The sequence below is a fragment of the Odontesthes bonariensis genome, chromosome 6, assembly GCF_027942865.1.
Source record: "Odontesthes bonariensis isolate fOdoBon6 chromosome 6, fOdoBon6.hap1, whole genome shotgun sequence".
Taxonomy (NCBI): domain Eukaryota; kingdom Metazoa; phylum Chordata; class Actinopteri; order Atheriniformes; family Atherinopsidae; genus Odontesthes; species Odontesthes bonariensis.
In genome coordinates, this window is record NC_134511.1 from 33,840,691 (window position 1) to 33,859,744 (window position 19,054).

The following is a 19,054-nucleotide window of genomic DNA, read 5'->3' on the forward strand; positions in this document are numbered from 1 at the left end:
AAGAAATACCTCAGTAAGTGTTGTACTTACGTCATCTTTCCTCAAACATGTGCTCATTAAGCAAACTTTTGTCATTTTCAAAAAATATTTCACAAGAATGAAGCAAAACTTTTAAAATTTGTATTTTCAGGCAAAAATCTATTGGCTTTCCAGAACAATCAGCCACACTTTTCCTTTCCCAAGAAACTAAACAGCAACCTCAAGCCTGCCATGAGATGTCTTGTGTGATGTTTGTGGCAGCCTGTCTCAGCTTTTTCTTTCATTGTTATCAGGGTGTTGAAGGCTGCCTCCAACATTTAAACAGCACTAACTGGGAGAATAACCTGAATCTGTGCTTGAGCCAATCCGAATGCAACAGTGTTGCATTTTTTTTTTTTTCTTACAATCCCAAACTTTTTCAAACGTTCTGCTGGAATATATCTCTGACACTCAGTGGGTCTACATGATGAGATTAATTAGATTGTAGCTATAGTTATGCTCCTTATTTGAGCAAGGGCAATTATCCAAGTATATATGGCGGTGAATAAATGGAATCATTAGCACAAAGCATGTCACACCGCAGTATGATAGGTGGCGCTGTACCCATTTCAACTATTGCTAATAGAGCCACTTCCGGTTGACCGCTACTCCACCAACAACAACAACAACAAACTCAGGCATTCGAGAAAGATGGAGAACGAAGAGCAAGATGAAGCTACGTCCCTCTACATTTCGTGTGTGATAAGTTTCTTATTGCACAAACACGATGCACAATGGCGCACCACGTGCTTCACCGTCTACAAGCACGTTTAATTTGACTTTGAACCGAGTTATCTCGGGGTCTTAATCCGACTGCGAGTAACCTAATCAACAATAACTCAGTCTTATTGGAATTTAGCCATTAATCAGCTTCTTTACTGTGCCATGTAACCCCACTCACTGAATCAGCTTGAAAGTGAAGGTGAGCACGCTCATCTTCCCAGCTGACACATTACCTTCCCAGAGCCTGAGACACTGAGCTCCTGCATTCATATACAACCTTTGAGAAGCATGAGTCAATATCAGTCAAATTAGACCTCATTTCGTCTATCGGTGTAAATATGTTTGTAAAGACTAACACACAGTGTCACTAGACTCTTATCTGAAGTGGTGATCGTTGTAGTTCTTCATTTGCCTTTTTTCCAACTTACTACTAAAGTTTGCAATGACAATTAATTATGACAACCTCTGAAGTGAAGAATATGTGCGTCCCCTGTTGTTTTTGGCACCTTTTTAAAGGGACCCCATTTTGCAAATCACTGCGTAAGACAATTGTATGCTAAAATCTATCACTAACTAACACTGGCTTTGATCAAAACTGACCAAGGCATTGAACACCAAGGTATCGTAGGTGTCTTTTTCTGAGGTCTCCATCATGATGTTGAACAGAGCATCAAGAGTGTCCTGGAGGAACTGTGGATGAAACAGAAGCATATTACAGGAGTGTCATTAAATAAAGCATTACACGCCATGTAGAAAATGTAAACAGGATACAGAATAACATGTTTTAATGCAACACGCATGAGGACTTACTTTGACAATCTCCCCTCCGTCCACGCCCATCAGCCTTTGCAAAATCTGCTCCAGATTCTCAGGGTTAGACCTCCAGTTCAACAGACCGAGCAGATCCACTGGAGAAATGATAATAAAATAACAGCCCCTCAGAACAGATGCCATAGGAGCAATATCTCCTCATTGGTTAAGGTAATTGTGTTAAAAGCCTGAAATTTCAATAAAAACTTAATTAAACCTGTATCTGGAAACATCAACACATCAGCAAAATATTAGCAACACAGATCGTCTTAATTCATTTTAAAGTGGGGGAGGCAACAGCGGTGCTGCTTCTCCGCTGTCCCTCACATTATCAGGTCTAAATTTTTTAAAGATGACTTGTGACAGGGCATCTTTTAATTATCATAGACAATCTGTCCTCTGTCCAAGACTGGAGGAAAAGGAAAATTAGAAATGAACCCTTGAGTACCATTCTGAGTAAGCTTAGTGGAGCAGGTGAGCATGGCGATCTGGAAACTGTCTTTAGTCACAGGAATCACTCCCGAATGCTGAAACTGTTTCCCTGTTTGCTTTTCCTTTTCTTCCACTTCGGTCCAGGTTGCTGGCAAGGTGAGATAAACCTTTGCGTCATCTGCCTTTTTCATATCAACCTGAAAAAAATATGACATGAGGAATGAACCATGAAGCATATTGACGGATGTAGATGTAATCTCATATTTATTGATTGAGAAGAGATTCATGCATAATCCATCTACCCACCGTCAGATATTCATGAAAGAGTCCTGCATAATTAAATAACGATGCTCGTCTTTAGGTTCAGTGAATGACAGAGTAGAATACTAACATTGAAACATCATCCTGAAACACTACCTTATAGACGATAAGTTCATGCCTGCCATCTTTCAGTGTGGTCCCATCTACTCTCATGAGCTTGACGAAGGCCATACCAAAGGGCTTCTCTGATTTGTCCCTGGCTGAAGGATACACAGGAGAATAGGACGGGTACAAATCCAACTGCAGCTGTATTTAAAAATGATGGCAGCATCTGTCATAGAAACAACAGTAACTCACAGTCTTGGGAGGATCTATGTCGAAACATCACCCTCAGGTGGCAGCGACACACGTCTTCAATAGGAATCGTCACCTTACAGTGATGGTAAAAAAGTCAGGGGAAATAAGGTGAGTGAATGCACAATTATACACAGAAGAGGATCTAGTGGGAGAATTGCAGGAGAGGTACATTCAACCCATATTTTACCTGAAGGCATGTTTTCTTGACATGAGCTTACCTTTACCGTTTCATTCCAACAAGGCTGCTTCACCTGGTAGTAAATGACAGACTTGTACTCTGTAATGCCATCATAACCAGCCCCAGGAAATATGGCTTTCTGCAGATATTGAAGGAAAGTTTACATGACAGGAACGTTAGCAGTTTCCTCTATGACAAAAAAACATGAGCATGTAAATATAAAACAACGAAGGAATGGGAATAGCTTAGGAGTTGGTCATACAGAAGAAGAGCAAGGCGAGCAGGTCTTTGAGGCCGTTTTGAAATAGACAGAAAAATAGAAACAGTAAATACATTACATTTTCCATCCTAGTGTGGCATGTGAGAATGCTACAATTTACAAAGAGTACTGAGGTAACCAATAATACTTGATGTAATGTCCGATGTAAGCGTCATTAATTTTGCAGCAATTAGGTCATAAATGGAAAATAGATGATGCTTCTAAGACTTTGATGGACCCACATAAATTGTGAACATCTGACATGCCATACATCAGGGCCATGCCTCAGGAGCTATGGATTACAGGAACTATTATAAGACAATGCTACCTCATAAAACAATAAAAGTTCAATTATAAATTATTAAAAAAAAAATTAAGAGCGCTTGTTGCTTTTACTGGGCCATTTTACCTCCATGGGATTGCCTTCATCATCGTGCACACTCAGTATGACCTCAACATTTTTGGGAGTCTTCTTTTTACCACGGTCAAACTCCCCCTGAAGCAAGGTTACGTAAATATCATTCCTCACGTTTCCTGGAGAAAGAACAAAAGATCATTAGGTGGGTGTGCTGAGAATCTATGAACACTCATGGCTCTGTGCACAATTAAAATGAACATAACCATGCTGAGAGCAGAGCAATGCCCTACAACAAAGACTTGAATCCACCTGGGAGGATGATTTCTGGGAAGCCCATTTTCCTAACGATAGCCGTGCTGCGGTCTACAAAGTGGGGGTAGTCCTTCCTGACTTGGGCAAGATCCCCTGGGAGGAGCTTCAGGGTCACAAACAGCCCTGCCGGCAGACATGTAAAGAAATTCAATGAGGCAGACATTCAAAGGATACATCTTGCACATCCCTCACACACCATTTATTTTCCTCCAAACAAAAAGGTTAATTTAGAGCTGCCCTCTGAAATCACAGGGGAACGCACTGTCTGCGAGCACTTCATTTTACCCTGGCCTTTGTGATTGACCTCCCGCGTGGCAATGACTTTGTTGAAGACAGCCGTGAGCGGCTCATTCTCTCCTATGACTCGGGAGGGGATGAGCGGAGACATGATGAGCTGCCTCTGGCGGATGTAGGTTTCCATAGCTATCCTGGGGGAGAGATATTGTGATAAGAAGAAGAAAAATCAGCTGCCAGCATCTCTGACAGGTGACAAATAAATGGAAGGAAGAGCTGCAGAGGCAAAATAAGGCTCTCTGGATTTAGTGACAGGATGTACCATTATCCATCCAAATACATCACTTACCTCAAGCGAATATGATGGACAAATGTTAAATCGTTCTACTAGTAAGCTTTTATAAAACACAAGATTACTTGTTTGGTTTTTTTTCTAAATATGCAATTTAATTGTTTTTGTGTGATTTTTCTAAATCTTTCAATACAAAATCTGGACACTGACCAAGTGGTCTATAACTTGATCTTTGTGATCAACTTGGATTCCACAGTTTGTCCGGTAAAGTTTGCAACTCTGTAGCATGCTCGGTGAGAGGCATAAGCAGTTTTCACACATAAGATATGCAACATCAATGGCTTCGTGGGTCTGATAAAACTATGACATTTAGTGCTCCAAAGATCGGTCACTTGCCCATTAATGTTCCTTACCCTTCATTCAGACATGCCTGTGAAAGTGACAGGGTGCACTCAAAATTTGTGATTCGCACAAGATTGGACTGTACGCAATCTAAAATACTTTGTCTCAGAGTCACAGTTTTCTCAAAACAACATGTTCTCATGCCATAATAATTCATGTTATTCTGCCAAGTGCGCAGTGGTTGTACAAAACCGAATGACAGTGGAAACAGGTAAATAAATTACTCTTGACATGTTTAAGCTGTCAAGAGTGATAAGCATAGCTGTTATCAATTCTCAGATGAGAAGTAACAGAACCACATTAACCTCTAAGGCCTTCTACAGTAACAGTTTTCTCAGATTAAAATGTCCGATTGCTGATAAAAAGTAATCTTAAGCTAACAAACATGCTGTATTGTAAACAAAAAAAATTGCAGTGGGTGGGAGTGGTTATAAATACTGATAATTGGTCAAACAGAGCGGCAACTTCGGCTAAAGCTCAAACACTTTTTGTTCTGATCATTTATTGCTGTGTATGTCCCCTTAATGTGACTGCAACAATTTACACTGGTGCCATGTTCCAGTCGATATGCATGTTTCTAGGTGTGATCTAGTAATTGTCCCAGTATTTGTCTTATTTGAAATGATGTAAATCAATAGTTGTGCACGTACACATACTCAGCATTTCAGAATATGTGCTTAAACAGCTGAATGAACTTGTCCTGTAGTTACTCTAATCATTTGCTCGGATGAAAATCTATTTAGCATGACCTTTTTATATTTAATTTGTAATTATTCACTTCATTAGTAGGACAGACAACTAAGTCAGTCAGTGTTAATGAAATAGAAATGACTTTGTCAAGGCGGCAAATGTTAACAAGGGGTTCTGTAGTTTAATGCTTTCTTTGTGTAATGCAAACAAAAAAATATATTAAAGTCATGGCCTGCACATATCCCTCCAAAGACTCCCCTTCATTTCAGGGTGAGAAAAATAGACATATTTAATATTAAGAAAAATAATCCAAACACTTACAACATCCTAATAAATATTCTGTTCTATTCAAACATACTCCTCAAGGAGGACAACCATCAGTGAACCAGAGAAATAAAACCAACAGGTTCAACAAATTTGGTTTAGATGTCAAGAATCCGTTAGGAGCTCTGCAAACACATCGTGAACACCCCGCTGTGCAGGTGCCATGAAAGCATAATGTAGAAAACTGCCTTTGACAACAGCTAACACTCAGGAGTGCAAATTACTTTTTTCACTTGACCTTGAAATGCAGCACAGGAAAAGTCACATTGCACCATTGAAACAGGAATGGAGGAACACAGTAAGAAGTGAGCACGTGTCTTCTCATGCGTGCATCGTTACAACAGAAAATTAGACGTACTAACAGCTGAAGTGTGGCAAAAGAAAAACAAGTGAAAAGACTCACTGCTGAAAGGGGATGAAATGCTGTTTGTCTTCATCATCTGCTTTGCCATGGGCAATATCTGTTATGTCCATCACTGTAGTGACAAACAAATTGAAAGAATCACAGAAGGCAATACACAGTTGATTAGTTAGACAAAAAACAGCAAAATATCATTTTTTTCTTCATAAAATAAAAGTGAAAATAGCTTTTTAATTACAGGAGCTTAAGCCAGGAACTGAATCTCACTCACCTGTTGCTTGGCAGTGAGTCAGCACAGTAAAACAGATTATGGGTTCATGAAACTATTTCTTTTCGTACCCACTAATCATCTGGTCAGAAAATAAAAAGACTCTGGCTAAACCAATTTCCAGAGTTTCCCTTGCCGTGGCAGAATGATGGCATTTTCTGGGTCAGGAAATTTTATTCCACACTTCAACAATACCTGTGCATCTGTGCATCTTTTATTGCAGTGACTGTTAAACAATGTTGGGACATTTGAAAAGCTCCTCACCAGCCACACCAAACGGTCTCCTCAACCCGCCAGTTTGTTTCTTGCCCTCTTTGAGCTCCATGCTGCCCACTCTGATGATCTGACATACCAGGAAGAGTCGTTGCCTCATCAGGTCACTGCTACTCAGATCCTAGATAACAAAAGACACACAAAGATGGCCTGTCATGGCACATGTGGTGTATTATATACAAAAGACCTTCTTCTTTCATCAGGAGGTTAATTAAGTGCATTCATGTGGTAACAGCTGTCTACCAGATGACAAATATTACAGGAAAAAAAGCATGGTATAAAATGCAAATAGAACTACCATTCCAGCATTACATGTTTAATTTTCTGTTATATTTTTGTGTCATGGAGTGTTGACTAGTGTTCTCTGAGGAAAAAAAAAAATCCAAATTGATTATTTTGATTTTATTGAACTCTAAATGCCTACTTCTGGGTAGCACACATGCAAGTTAACACCATGACAGCCAGGGTTTTGTTGACCATAAAACAAACAGTGCCAGTACAATGGAGAAAAAAATTCTCCATGTTGTACCGTGAGTGTGAGCAATTCAGTGAAACTGTGGGTAAATTAAGAACCAGCCAGGAGCAAATTGTCCTATTCCTCATAGATTTCCAGCAGCATTTGGACATTTTAGATCTGAAGGGACTGAGGGAATACTGTCAGCGGGCTGGGATTCAGTTACCGTGAACAAAGCTGGCAGGTTGTTGAGTTTTTCAATTTCTTTAGGCATTCCCATACTGTCCCAGCGCACCAGGAAGTTCTCACTGCATGAATTCAAATAGGAAACACAGTTAGATATCACGTCGTCTCAGGCATCAGGAGAAACAGGAACAAAGAAGCAATTCTGCATTATATTTTCCTCTGTCAGAGGATCAGTGGAAAAAAATAAATAAATACTAAGATGGTTGAATGCTTTGATAAGAAACAACGTGCAAGTCTGTAGACCCCAACAGACCTTTCTGAAATTGACATTTTAAAGTAAACAGCCTAAAGCCTGATTCTTACTCGGCGCAACCTCGCTTTGACCCATTCTTACTAGCTGGTCGCAAATGGCGCAAACGGTCACGTGACCCAAAATTCCGCCACGCCCCCCGTCGCAAGCTAAAAAATCCTTGCGCATCACAAGGGCGCGCACACAACTTTTTTTCTGACTTCGCGCTAGCTCAACCGGAAACAGCTGACCAAGAGAAAGGAAACATGAACACTGCAGAGACCGCGGTGACCGAGAGGGTGCGCCTCTACAAACATCTGTACGACACGTCTATGAAGTTACACTGGGACAACGTTGTCCCAAAGCCAGGACAACGTTTGACAAAGTTCGTCTTGTTGCAAAGGACGAACATTCCACCTTCTCTTCTGTTTTTGCCGCAGCCGCTTAGCTCTGAGATACATATACAGTTCTACACCCAGAGTAAATTCATTCCGCATCAGATGTACCAGCCTCTGCTGACGTGACACCACAGGTGGCATTGTGTATGCTTTCTTCGTATGCTTTTCTTCGTCCGGTTCTTCAGCTTGTTTCCTCAACAGTGACGCCCGCTGGTCTGGAGAGAACTGCAAATGTGATGCATTCTCGGCGCAAACTGCGCTTATGAGCTGAAGGAACTGTGAAGGGGCTGGCGCTTTCGATGACGTCATTAATGGTTCTCGAGCCAGAACAGTTGCGCGTTTGCGCCGAGTAAGAATCAGGCTTTAATGTTAATGGTGTTAGTTCCACCTGAAATGCTTCTGCACTGAAGCCTTGTTCATGCTCTTGCATCTTAATATTACAAAGTTAACTTTTAATCAGGTCATTGGTTAGAATTAAAAACTGCTTTTTAAATCGCCATAATTTCCTACAAGGAGTTGAGGCAGCGGCAGCATAGTTTAAAGTATTCAATCAAAACAGTGCTGAAGCTGCAACATCACCTCTATGCAGAGGTATTTATGAGAATAATAGACAACATCTAGCCATCATTATCAATTACATAGCTTCTAAATGATATTTTTTCAATATTTTGACATAATAAGTGACAATGAAGCAACAGTTGCAGTAGAGGTGGCAGAATTTAGCTAAAAAAAGGCTTTTCTTTATGTCAGTTGACAAAGTAGATGTCTGATATGGGGCTACAGTAACATCAGTTGCTGTTATATTACATCATACAAATATATTTAGCTTGCTAACCTGATGAATTCCGACTGGTCTGGGTCATAGAGAGACATGAGCAGCTCAGCATCTTCTCCAATGTTGCACACAAAGTTTTTTAGGTTCATGAGGAGACTGTAGGTATGGACTGTGCTGAACAGAGTCTGACGCCTCATTTCCATGTTTTGTAGTCGCGTCTGCATAAAAACAGAACAGTGCATGGCTGTCAAGAGTAACTGAAATTGGCAACTGCAACAACGTAAAGAGAGTAAGAGAATGGTCAGATCAGAATCATGCCTTCTCCTCTTGTATTCTGTCGTCGACACTACGGGAAGCCGTCTCATGTGCCCGGAACAGACTGACCGTACTAGTCTGGTCAGGGTCCAGCATGTTTCCTGCTTCATCTCGCACCACCAGGTCCAACCCCAGAATCCTTGGCAACACATTGGATCAGACAGCATCAGATGAGTTTACCAAGGACAATTTTGAAGACGAGACTCAAGCATATAAAACTTTACAATGCCGTTTAAAATAGAGGGTATTTCATTGGAGCACAATTAGAAAGCAGGCTTCATACCGGTTTCCATAATCAATCTTTGCTGTGACTTTCTTTTTGAGCTCTACAAGGTCATCCTTGGGCAGCGTTCCTGACACTATCTGAGATCGATATTCGATGAGGCTGTAAGCCATCTGCTGCACACCCCTGAAAAGGGCCGTCTTGTTCGCCTGTCAGATAAACATGTACAAATAATCCCTCCTTCAGCGGAATGAAGAGCAATGAAACTATTTTACAAAAATGTATACAAGCAGTGGGATTTTTACAGAACCGTGTGTACTAGATTCTGAGTGGTGAACACAGAGAGGTAATCGGCACGTACCACGTAGAGATTTTGCCATATCTGTGCCCATTCCCTCAGGGTGGCCCCGAGCTCCTGTACCAGGGGTAAGTCTGCTGGAATAATTATTTCCTGCTGGCTATCAGCCACAGGAAGAGAAGAATAAGCAATTAGTAGCACATCGCTCACAGATCATGTCATTTAATTTAGAATCACTCTAGTGCTTTTCTATGTATGACAAACAGTTGGATGGTTTGCCTTAAAGCAATACTATGTAACTTCTCAAAAAGCCCATTATGGAGCTCCCCCTACAGGCTTGGAGATAATGTACGGTTAAGACACTGTCGTGAATCTCTTTCTCTTCTTTGCTTCATCAGTCAACGTCTTCTTCTTCTTCTTCGGTGCCTCTGCCATGATGATCGTACTGACAATGTTACGCTAGCTTAGCCTTATACCTAGCGTGAGAGGGGTCTATTTGATTTTGCGGTAGGTGTGCCAGAAAGCAAGTCAAAGTACTTCCGCTCAGCTCCCGGGCCGGTCCAGCAAAGTTAAGGCTCGTGTATACTTCGCAGCAGTGTGTCGCAGTGAGCTTGTCGCAGACACGACGCAGTTATTTTTGATTTATGCCTTGAAGCGCTGTCTGCGCTATGTTAATCCCACGCCACAACGCAAGAGGGACAATCACGAACAAGCTAGGATTGTGGGTGTTACGGTTACGGAGGTCATTCAACAACAATGGCGACTGGACGAATGCGCACTTTGATTGAGATGCAGCTGATCGATCTAGAAATAGAAGAAATATTGCTACTACTGGAGCTGGCAGAGAGGCGAAAGAATCGTCACGGTTAGCACGGTTAGCGTCAGCCGGTTAGCAAACCGGAAATACGCATAGTGTAGAGCGGATGTAGAGTTGACCAATCAGAGGCCTCCTTTCTCTCCTCCCTGCGGCGATGTCTGCGGCACTGTCTGCGGTGAGTTACAATTTTGAGGAGGTGCACCAGAGTGTCTGCGTAGTGTCTGCGTTAACTGCGACACACACGCAGACGACCTGGTTTCCGAGTATAAATCAGGCTTTACATAGCGCAGTTATTCCAACTCAGACCCCCGAAGGGCATCATCACAGGCCAATCGTAATATTAAAACTCATTCTAGCCGCACAATTTTTTTCAAACTGTTATTTCAAGGTAGAAATGTTACATAGTATTGCTTTAAACAGCCAAGAAAAACATTACGGAATCCTCATGTATGACAAAGACAAGTGTACTGTTATGTTATCGGCAAATGACAAGGATTATAATTTAAATTAAATGTTTACTGAGATGTGATCTCACCCTTTTCCCTCTACTGTAGCCTCCTTCAAGTGGATGTAGGAAGCTGGGAAAACGCCCTTAGGAAACAATTAGGTAGAATTGGTATATAAAGATCATAGCATTAATTATAATATCATATAGCTTAAATGATGCCCATACCTTCTGCGATTTCTTTCTTAGAGTGTAGCCTCTATACCAGCCTGAGAATATAAAGCAACAAGAGGTAAAGGTTACACCAAGGGTGAGGCAATTTAGGATAAGATAAGATGACAATGTGGTTGACTCATTTACATTATCAAGCATAGCATACTGAGTCCAGTTAGTTCAACATCTTATCTAAGGTGCTGTGCTGGTGTGCTTTAGTGAAGCAAAGAGGGATGTGTCAGGGCCTGTCGTGTGTTCATACTCATACCTTCAAATTTCTCAAGTATGTGTACCGTGTCCCCCACCTGTAGACACAGCTCCTGCTCGCCACAGGGATCGTAGTTGTAGATTGCTGAAGGATAAAACAGAACTGTGTGATTATGTCAAACACACAGCGTATAAAAAAAAATAAAATACTGTCAACAAGAAATTGTTGTGGCCTACAGTAGGACTGACAACTTGGTTTCTTCTTAAGGACCATTGGATTAAGAAAAGCCCAAAATCCCTTTTCAATCACTTCTTGCACAGAGGAACAAATCTGAGTCTGTTTGAAAAAAAGTTCTGCTTCAGAGGGTTCTTCTCTAAAAAAAAAAAGAATTAAGCCAATTCACCCGTGTTGTTGCAGGACTTGAACTCGTAGCATGGAAGAACTTTAACATCGATTCATTCCTCATCTGGCTGCCTTTTCCAGCAGCAGCCTGAGTGTTTATGCAAGCACTCCTGTGCAATTCAGACTTTAAAAGCATTTTGAGCATTTATAAATGAGCCTAATGCCTTGAGGCTGTGTTTAATGTTCTATTGAAGGGACTGTGCTGGAGCAGGTAGCTTACCAGTGAGCTTACAAATCTGATGGCATAAGATCCTCTATCACGGGCGTGGCATTTGGTTAATTAACACTCTGCAGGTCATGTTTCTGCCGAGCAGTTCATCACCAAGCGCTGTCCTTCCCCATTCTCATTGTAACCGACCAGCTTTCCAGGAAGTGACTCTTATCTTTTGCTTTTTAACTCGAACCTGGACACTAATAGGAGGGATCATTCAAGACTACATCTGTACACACAAGCATACACACACCCCAAACCAAAGAGACATTGCAAAAGAGAAACCTTGGCAAACAATACTGAGGTAAAGGTCTTTGTCTTGACTTGAGGAAGCTGCAACAGAGCACGGTCGCTCAATCTCGCAGAAAGTTAGAAACACTATGAGCAGAGCTCTGCCCTGACTTGCATGGTGATAATGCTTGTTCCTGGAGGCCAGATTTCACAGCACGCTTCAACTGGCTCAGCTCATCACACCTTAGTATGAATACCTAAACTTGACAAATCACTGAGTGCGACTACACTTTTGACTCCATGAGTTCCTCTTCTGAGAAAGATTTCTTCAGCTTTCCATAAAATATACTAAATACTAAAACTTCTTCAAGAAGATAAGAATTTAGTCTAAGATTGTGCTTGGGTTAGCAGCCCATGAGTGACTAAATATGCAATTAAACATGTGCTGGCCAAGTTGTCATATTATGCTGACCTAATTAGATCCATCCGTGGTGTCCGCAGATTTTATGTGCATTTCTCCAAATGAGTATAATTATAAGATTCCTTCTTAAGTCATCAAGAGAAAAACAAATAGTGGAAATTGTATCAAACTAATAATGTTTTCTGTCACATTATTTTTTTTGTATTTAAGACACAAGTGTGGGAAATTATTTTCTTAAATACAGACAATGACATGAATCACCAGAGAATTACACTGAAGAAATTACATCTGACTCTAGTCATGCTAGGAGTGACAATGGTCCATTCACCGACTTGACACAGTGTCCAGGCCTGGCAAACAACATGGCAGCATGCCAGTGGTAGGAGCCCAGTTGAGCATGTTGTGATGCCACACTGTCTAAGCTAAAGGCATCACTCTTGGCTTTGGCAGCACAGCTCATCTGCACAACTCTGAGACACACAGTCTTCCTTTTAAACTTTCAATATAGAGCCTGTAGCTACGACTGTAAATTCCCCCAAATGAACTTTATGGGCAAAAGGTCAAGTTAACATGCATACTGATGTTAAACCATAGTCGGCCTGATTTTCTCTGAATGATTCAGCACAGAAGTAGATTAGACAACAATTACAGAACACCACGGCTTAACAGTTTGAGTAGCTGCTGGCAACCCATCAAAGTTACCTCAACACAATGAGAATCTACTGTTTTCAACGCCGACACACAGAGAAAGAAAAAAAAAAAGAACAACAAGAAAGTATTCCATGTTATCGTGGACCTTAAAAATGATGCAAGAGTCAAGAAACTAGCTACTAATCCTTGAAAACACAACCGTACTAAAAAAGGTATTTTGACTGTGACACATGATGAAAGGAAAGCTAGGAAAAGCTTGAATCCAAGTACGACACGGAAGGAATATTAAAGTCAGCAATAGGTAAAAAATATGCCAAGCTGCAGCTGCACAGTCTGCAAAAACAACAGCCATCAATTTCATATGTAAAGAGCCAACTGTCTTTATTGAGCGACCATTCAGTGATGTATAACATATCATAAAATGTCAACGCTTGTAGAGAGACTACTAATATCATCTGCTAAGGGGTACATTTTTACTGTTGGTTGTGTTTGAGCCAATTCTCCTTAGGCAGCAAGTCCAAAAAAAAGGCATCAATAGAGAAGCCTTGTGGTCCCACAAAATGTCTAGACAACCAGTAATGATCTGTGCCTCTTAAAACTGTGCTCCAGCAAATAAGTCCTTACAGGCTACCCATAAATCAGAAAATTAACTCTAAAGTTCAAAGCTAATAATGCAAAAAGAGACTAAATTAGATCAGTGCGAGGCTTCATCTTTTAATTAAGGTTAAAAACCTTGATGCAATCTTTGGGATAGAGAGAAGATAACAAATGTCTGATCTAAAGAAGAGGAGGCAAGGGGATTCTCCTCCTAGTTTCTTTTTTTTTAATTATTCATCTGATTTTAGGTTTTAAAAGTCAAGTCAAGACTGACCCTCCAGCTTTCCTGCCCATCAAGCTCAGTATTTATCTCCAAAGTACAGCCAGCGATCCACGGTTTGACATTGCAAGGCAAGCAATTAGAGATGTAATGACTGTGATCTATGGAGAGATAAATCTCAAGTACATCAGATTTATTTTGTTTACAATGTTAACATTCTTACGCTGATCATTACTTAAAGGAAACTTCCTTCAAATATCTTTTTCAAATGAAAACAGCGGCCGAGTGCTTAAAATATTTTTAAGCGCAACCATCTTTATGACACTAATGACTTTAATGGATGTTCCCTGAAGAAAACGCAAGATAATAACAGGACTCAGTGGTGCTGCAAGTATGGAGGGGTTATGTATCATTATCATCATCATCATGTGTACAAACAAAAACACAATGTGTAACCATTGGAATTTCATTTGGTACTGAAACTGTTGTAAATATAACTAGCTTCATGCACATGTATAATGTAAATTTAATACTTTTTATTGTTACTTTAAAAACCCTTTTCACTGATTAACTGATGTCTAGACTTCATGGCACATTCATCTGGCGAAGGGAGGAAGTCGGTGCAAAACATTTTGAGCTTGGGTACAACACGATTTTTGTGACTTAGTTTGAAAGCTAGAGAAAAATCTGATTAGATTTGAAGAAGCACTTTTTTCTGACATATTCAATTATTGAAGTGAAAACGCTGATGGATACATTATCTTTGAAAACAGTATATTTTCCTTCAAGTACTGTTGTGCTGGAGCCGTACGGCACTCAAGTAACAGTCACACTCACAATAGTAGATTTTTTGACAGGATAATTAATTTTCTAACTTTACATCCTCCTTGCAAAACCTGTTGCTGACATCAACCACAAGGCAACTCAATAGTTAGAGAGGCAATTCCAAACCAGCAGGACAACAATGGGCTCTGTGTCAAACGTGTCGTAGTAGCCGAACCTCATAACTTAAAGTTCCACATTTATCGTTTGATGCTTGAATTGTATGCAAAACGTTTCAGTGATGTCACTACAGAGGGATATATCGCTCAGCTGCTGATGGGAACCATCCGATTTTCATGTCATGTCATCCTTGATCGGCCGCCTGATTATACTAAAAGAAATCCGATTGTGTTTTTGGGTGGGTTTTTTTTTGCTGGGCAAATAAATGCATTTACACAGCAACAAAGAAAGCTACACACATCAAATCATGTCTTCAGTGTGGAAGTCTTCTACTGAATCACGAGGACCAGAAGCTTGCAATCTGCAATATGTGTAACGCAAAAATATTACAATATACTTAATTAGCAGAAGCTGTTATCACACATGGACACACTGATATGTGGACGAGGAAAGTTGGGGATATCCACCTCTGGAAACAGAAGAACAACATGGCAAAATGTTGGACAGAAAACCTTTACCCAACACTTAAAGGTAGGGTAGGAGATCCTGGATTTTGAGTCCAGCGAAGCTGCATTTTGAAAATACACAGGTAAAAAGTCCCAACCCTTTTCTTCACTTTCCCCCCCGAAGGCACGCCTCTAGAGTACATGAACGCGCACGAGCACGAAGGTGCACGAGCGCTGTTCTGACAGCAAGCATCGATCGTTGCCGTATTTAGTATTTAGTTTATGCTAACTATACGTTTAATAATGCTAGGTGCTAGCCAAGCTGGCTCTAGTTTAGCTTCCTGCCAAGCTTCTGGACGCGTAATTCGTTCACAGAGCAGGGTACGCGCACAGGGGGAAGGAGGGGGAGGGAGGAGCAGATTGCAGTTTGATAGACGGCATCAGAATCCAATCATTGTTAACGGTCCGTTCAGTATGAATGGATACTGTTTTTCCTAGATTGTACGTTCTAGAGGCCACTAAAACTTTTTATATTTGTGTCAAAACTTTTAATTAATTGGTTGCAATGAGGGTGTGAAGAGTATTTCAAGCAATATGTAAAAAATGTTCCAGAAAAAGATCCCCTACCCCACCTTTAAAACAGCTTTGCTATCGACAGCGTTCAGATATTTGATAAATGGCCTAGGCCCAAAATATGCAATATTGAGCAGAAAATACATCTCGGACATTGCATTAACAAAATTGTTTAATCTCATTTATCGCCACAGACACAATCTGCTGAAAGCTAGTCTGAAATCAGCAATCGGACAGCAAACAGACATTTATGGGATATACTAGAATGTCTTTTCAGTTGTAATTTACTTAAACAAATATCTCTGTCCCAGTAACTTTGAGCACTTATCTTCAGATGTTGAGAGAGACAGCCCTCTAACCTGCTGCCAAATTTACAAAAGAAAGATTTTAAAAAGATGATCAAACTTAGCCATATAACCATAAATGAATATATTAAGACAAGAGGGTAAGGCTTGAAACTTGAATGGACAAAAAAATAAAAAAAATCTCTCTTTAACATAGATATCTTCTTCCTCGTCGTCTAAAGGACCATAAAGTACAGATAAGAGGAAATTTAGCTAATGGCACTATAATGTAACTCTGAAAACCTATAAACTGGGTCAAAAAAAGCCTTTTTCCACACATACAAGGCACGGAAATAGAACAATTTACAGGAGGCGTTTGTTTTTAGCATTACAAATGCTAATACAAACTCATTCCTGCTTTTGATCAGAATTCAATTAAGTCAGTACAAAAACATTTGGAAAGTCAAGGAGATCCAGCGTGCTTCACATGCGTTTTTTTCCCCCAATATGCACGTTCACCAGACCAAAACCTGCAGAAGTGAGACGCACATGGAGATTACAGATGAGGGACGTTCAGACAAAAATTGTACCATCTTTCACTGAAGCGTGCAATCTGGTATTCACTTCACAGATGTTTGCATAGTAACTGGGTGTGTTACGCTAGTAGATATAATGTAGTCAGATATATCTAGCCACAAGCTGAGATGAGGAGTAGCTACAGCAGCCTGGTAAACTCTCTTCCTCTACTCCGGAGAACCACATCCATTTCTTTCTCAGGCCTGAATAATCTACTTCCAAGACCTGCTAATTTCAACACAAGACCAGTACTTCTTTTCAGTAAAATTAAGAACCCATCCTATTATGAAGGTATCACACATCCACCATAAAAGACTGCTCTATATTAAGCCTCATTTCATCAGCACTTTCCTGATAGCATGCACGATATGATCAGAAATCTGACAAACTCTTCTTTCCCTCCCCAAACGTAGCTGCCTGTACTTGAGCTCAGTCGAGGTTAACAAATCGGATTAAAAATGTAAGCCCTTGTACAGGGTCCGATGGCATTTTAAGGATTAAGTACACTGTTAGGGACTCCTGCCCTGTTTTTGGGGTGAATAGCGGGGAAATGGCAAAATCTACACAATCGAGCGGGGAGGCGATTTTTCAAGATCACACTGAGGTCCACTGACCACCATAAGGGAGAGCCTCAACATCGGCTGCTAAAACAAGGTCGAACATAACCAAAGGTGAAAACATTTATGCTGCAGAGTTGTGGATTAAAAAGGTGTTTTGAGTCACAACATCAGCAGCTGAGTAGAAAACACTTCACTTAGAAACACCATAAAGTCTGAGTTAAAGTCTGAGTTAAAGTCTGAGTTAAAGTCTGAGTTAAAGTCTGAGTTAGAGGCTGGTCAAGTTAGAGCTCAGCGCCACAGAAACTGCACAGTGAACTGTTCTCACAGGCAGTTTTCAACATGAGTTCCCTGTTTGCAGAAGACATGGGTATAAAAAAAACGCTGGTGAGAGCGTGTGTATCTTTAAGCAAAGATTTACTGGGTCACAAGTTGTGACAATGATAGCCGATAACCAGCCAACCTGTGCTGGCAATAAAGTTATTAACCTGAAAGGGATTTCTCACGGACACAACCTCTGGGCAGATTTACCTTAAGGGCGTGGATTGCTTCCTGATAGCCTGCACATTCATACCTGCAGACTGCAAACCCACCAAAACACACAGATACAGGTGACTGGGCCACACCTTGTTACTAGGCAGTGCAGTCAAAATGATCAACTTGTTAGGAGAATTCGCAAAATGGTCATGACTCACTACACTAATGCAGTAAAGTCCTATGTAAATGTAGCTAAATAGCACTCAAATCATGTTTATGCAAATTCATCTTTTATCTCTCTAACAGTGCAGCCCCACACTTGCTGCTGAGTGGAGTCTCGACAGGAGTCCTTGAGGGGGTTATAAAGGACCTCAGAGCAAAATGGGGATTCGCTCAAGCTTACTGAAACTTCAACAAGTCCTCTAAGATTGAGCTTAGGTAGAAGAATGACTGGTATGCTCAATGAATTCCTGGCACTTTCCCGTTTTTCCACAGCACCTCTCGTGGTTTACTATGTAGCCGATTTCATTTCTAACTAAACCAAACTATTCCGCCACAGAGACAACAAGGAGCGTAAAAGTTGCTGAAATTAAACCAATAATTGGAATTTTTGTGAAAACAAAACTGGTCTACGGTGTTGAAAACAACAACACCACCACCACCACAAGTCGCGAATATTGCTTGTGTGTTTCTCAAACTTCACCAAATCCAGTTTCGTTGGAAGTTAGAGGAGTTGCTGGGACTTCACTCGGTAAGCTTTCCGCAAGCAAAACAAACGCAGCTAAATAAGAGCACTTACCAACTCCATACTTCTCCTTTTTAGTAGGAATCCAACGGGTCATAGCGGGGAAGGATGAGAAGTTGGGTGAATAAATAAATAACTATGTACACTTGCTCAGCGAGGACGGGCGGTGCACTCCTGCTCGTCCCGAAGCTCACAGTTCCGCCATCATGACTAATAAACGGGGAGGGGAGAGGAGGGGAGAGGAGGGCAGAGAGCAGCGGGAAGAAGGGGAGAAAGGGGCATGCCAGAGCCGCTCAAACTGTTCAAATAAACTGGAGACACCCGTTTGACCGAGGCTTTGCTTTGCCTCAGGAACTCTGTCCTGTTTGCATTAGACATCAATCAGTCAATAACTGTAACAGCCTGGCATAAGTCCCCGAATGAGCTCAAATTGAATTTAGGCAGATTGCATTGAGGCTGAACTCTTGCTTTGCTTCAAGGTCTCTGGTGGCTTTAGTGGGCCTGTGGAGCTACACCCAATTTAACTTTCTGGACGAGAATAATTAACC

The 19,054-nt window shown here is 40.9% G+C and overlaps 1 protein-coding gene across 1 annotated transcript in view; it reads right to left on the reverse strand.

The window, feature by feature from the left end:
• dock5 (dedicator of cytokinesis 5) overlaps window positions 1-18,712 on the reverse strand; it is a 37,823-nt gene extending 19,111 nt beyond the window's left edge. The window contains exons 1-20 of the mRNA XM_075468433.1: window positions 18,561-18,712; window positions 11,234-11,317; window positions 10,981-11,021; window positions 10,843-10,898; window positions 9,554-9,650; window positions 9,253-9,401; window positions 8,973-9,108; window positions 8,715-8,872; window positions 7,233-7,314; window positions 6,544-6,673; window positions 6,054-6,126; window positions 3,994-4,136; window positions 3,706-3,831; window positions 3,448-3,572; window positions 2,820-2,918; window positions 2,602-2,674; window positions 2,401-2,504; window positions 2,000-2,180; window positions 1,552-1,649; window positions 1,342-1,431 (exon numbers count right to left, since the gene is read on the reverse strand). Of these exons, the coding sequence (XP_075324548.1) occupies window positions 1,342-1,431; window positions 1,552-1,649; window positions 2,000-2,180; window positions 2,401-2,504; window positions 2,602-2,674; window positions 2,820-2,918; window positions 3,448-3,572; window positions 3,706-3,831; window positions 3,994-4,136; window positions 6,054-6,126; window positions 6,544-6,673; window positions 7,233-7,314; window positions 8,715-8,872; window positions 8,973-9,108; window positions 9,253-9,401; window positions 9,554-9,650; window positions 10,843-10,898; window positions 10,981-11,021; window positions 11,234-11,317; window positions 18,561-18,603 (2,088 nt within the window). The 5' untranslated portion in view covers window positions 18,604-18,712. The remainder of the gene's footprint in view (window positions 1-1,341; window positions 1,432-1,551; window positions 1,650-1,999; window positions 2,181-2,400; window positions 2,505-2,601; window positions 2,675-2,819; window positions 2,919-3,447; window positions 3,573-3,705; window positions 3,832-3,993; window positions 4,137-6,053; window positions 6,127-6,543; window positions 6,674-7,232; window positions 7,315-8,714; window positions 8,873-8,972; window positions 9,109-9,252; window positions 9,402-9,553; window positions 9,651-10,842; window positions 10,899-10,980; window positions 11,022-11,233; window positions 11,318-18,560) is intronic.
• Window positions 18,713-19,054: the final 342 nt, after the last annotated feature.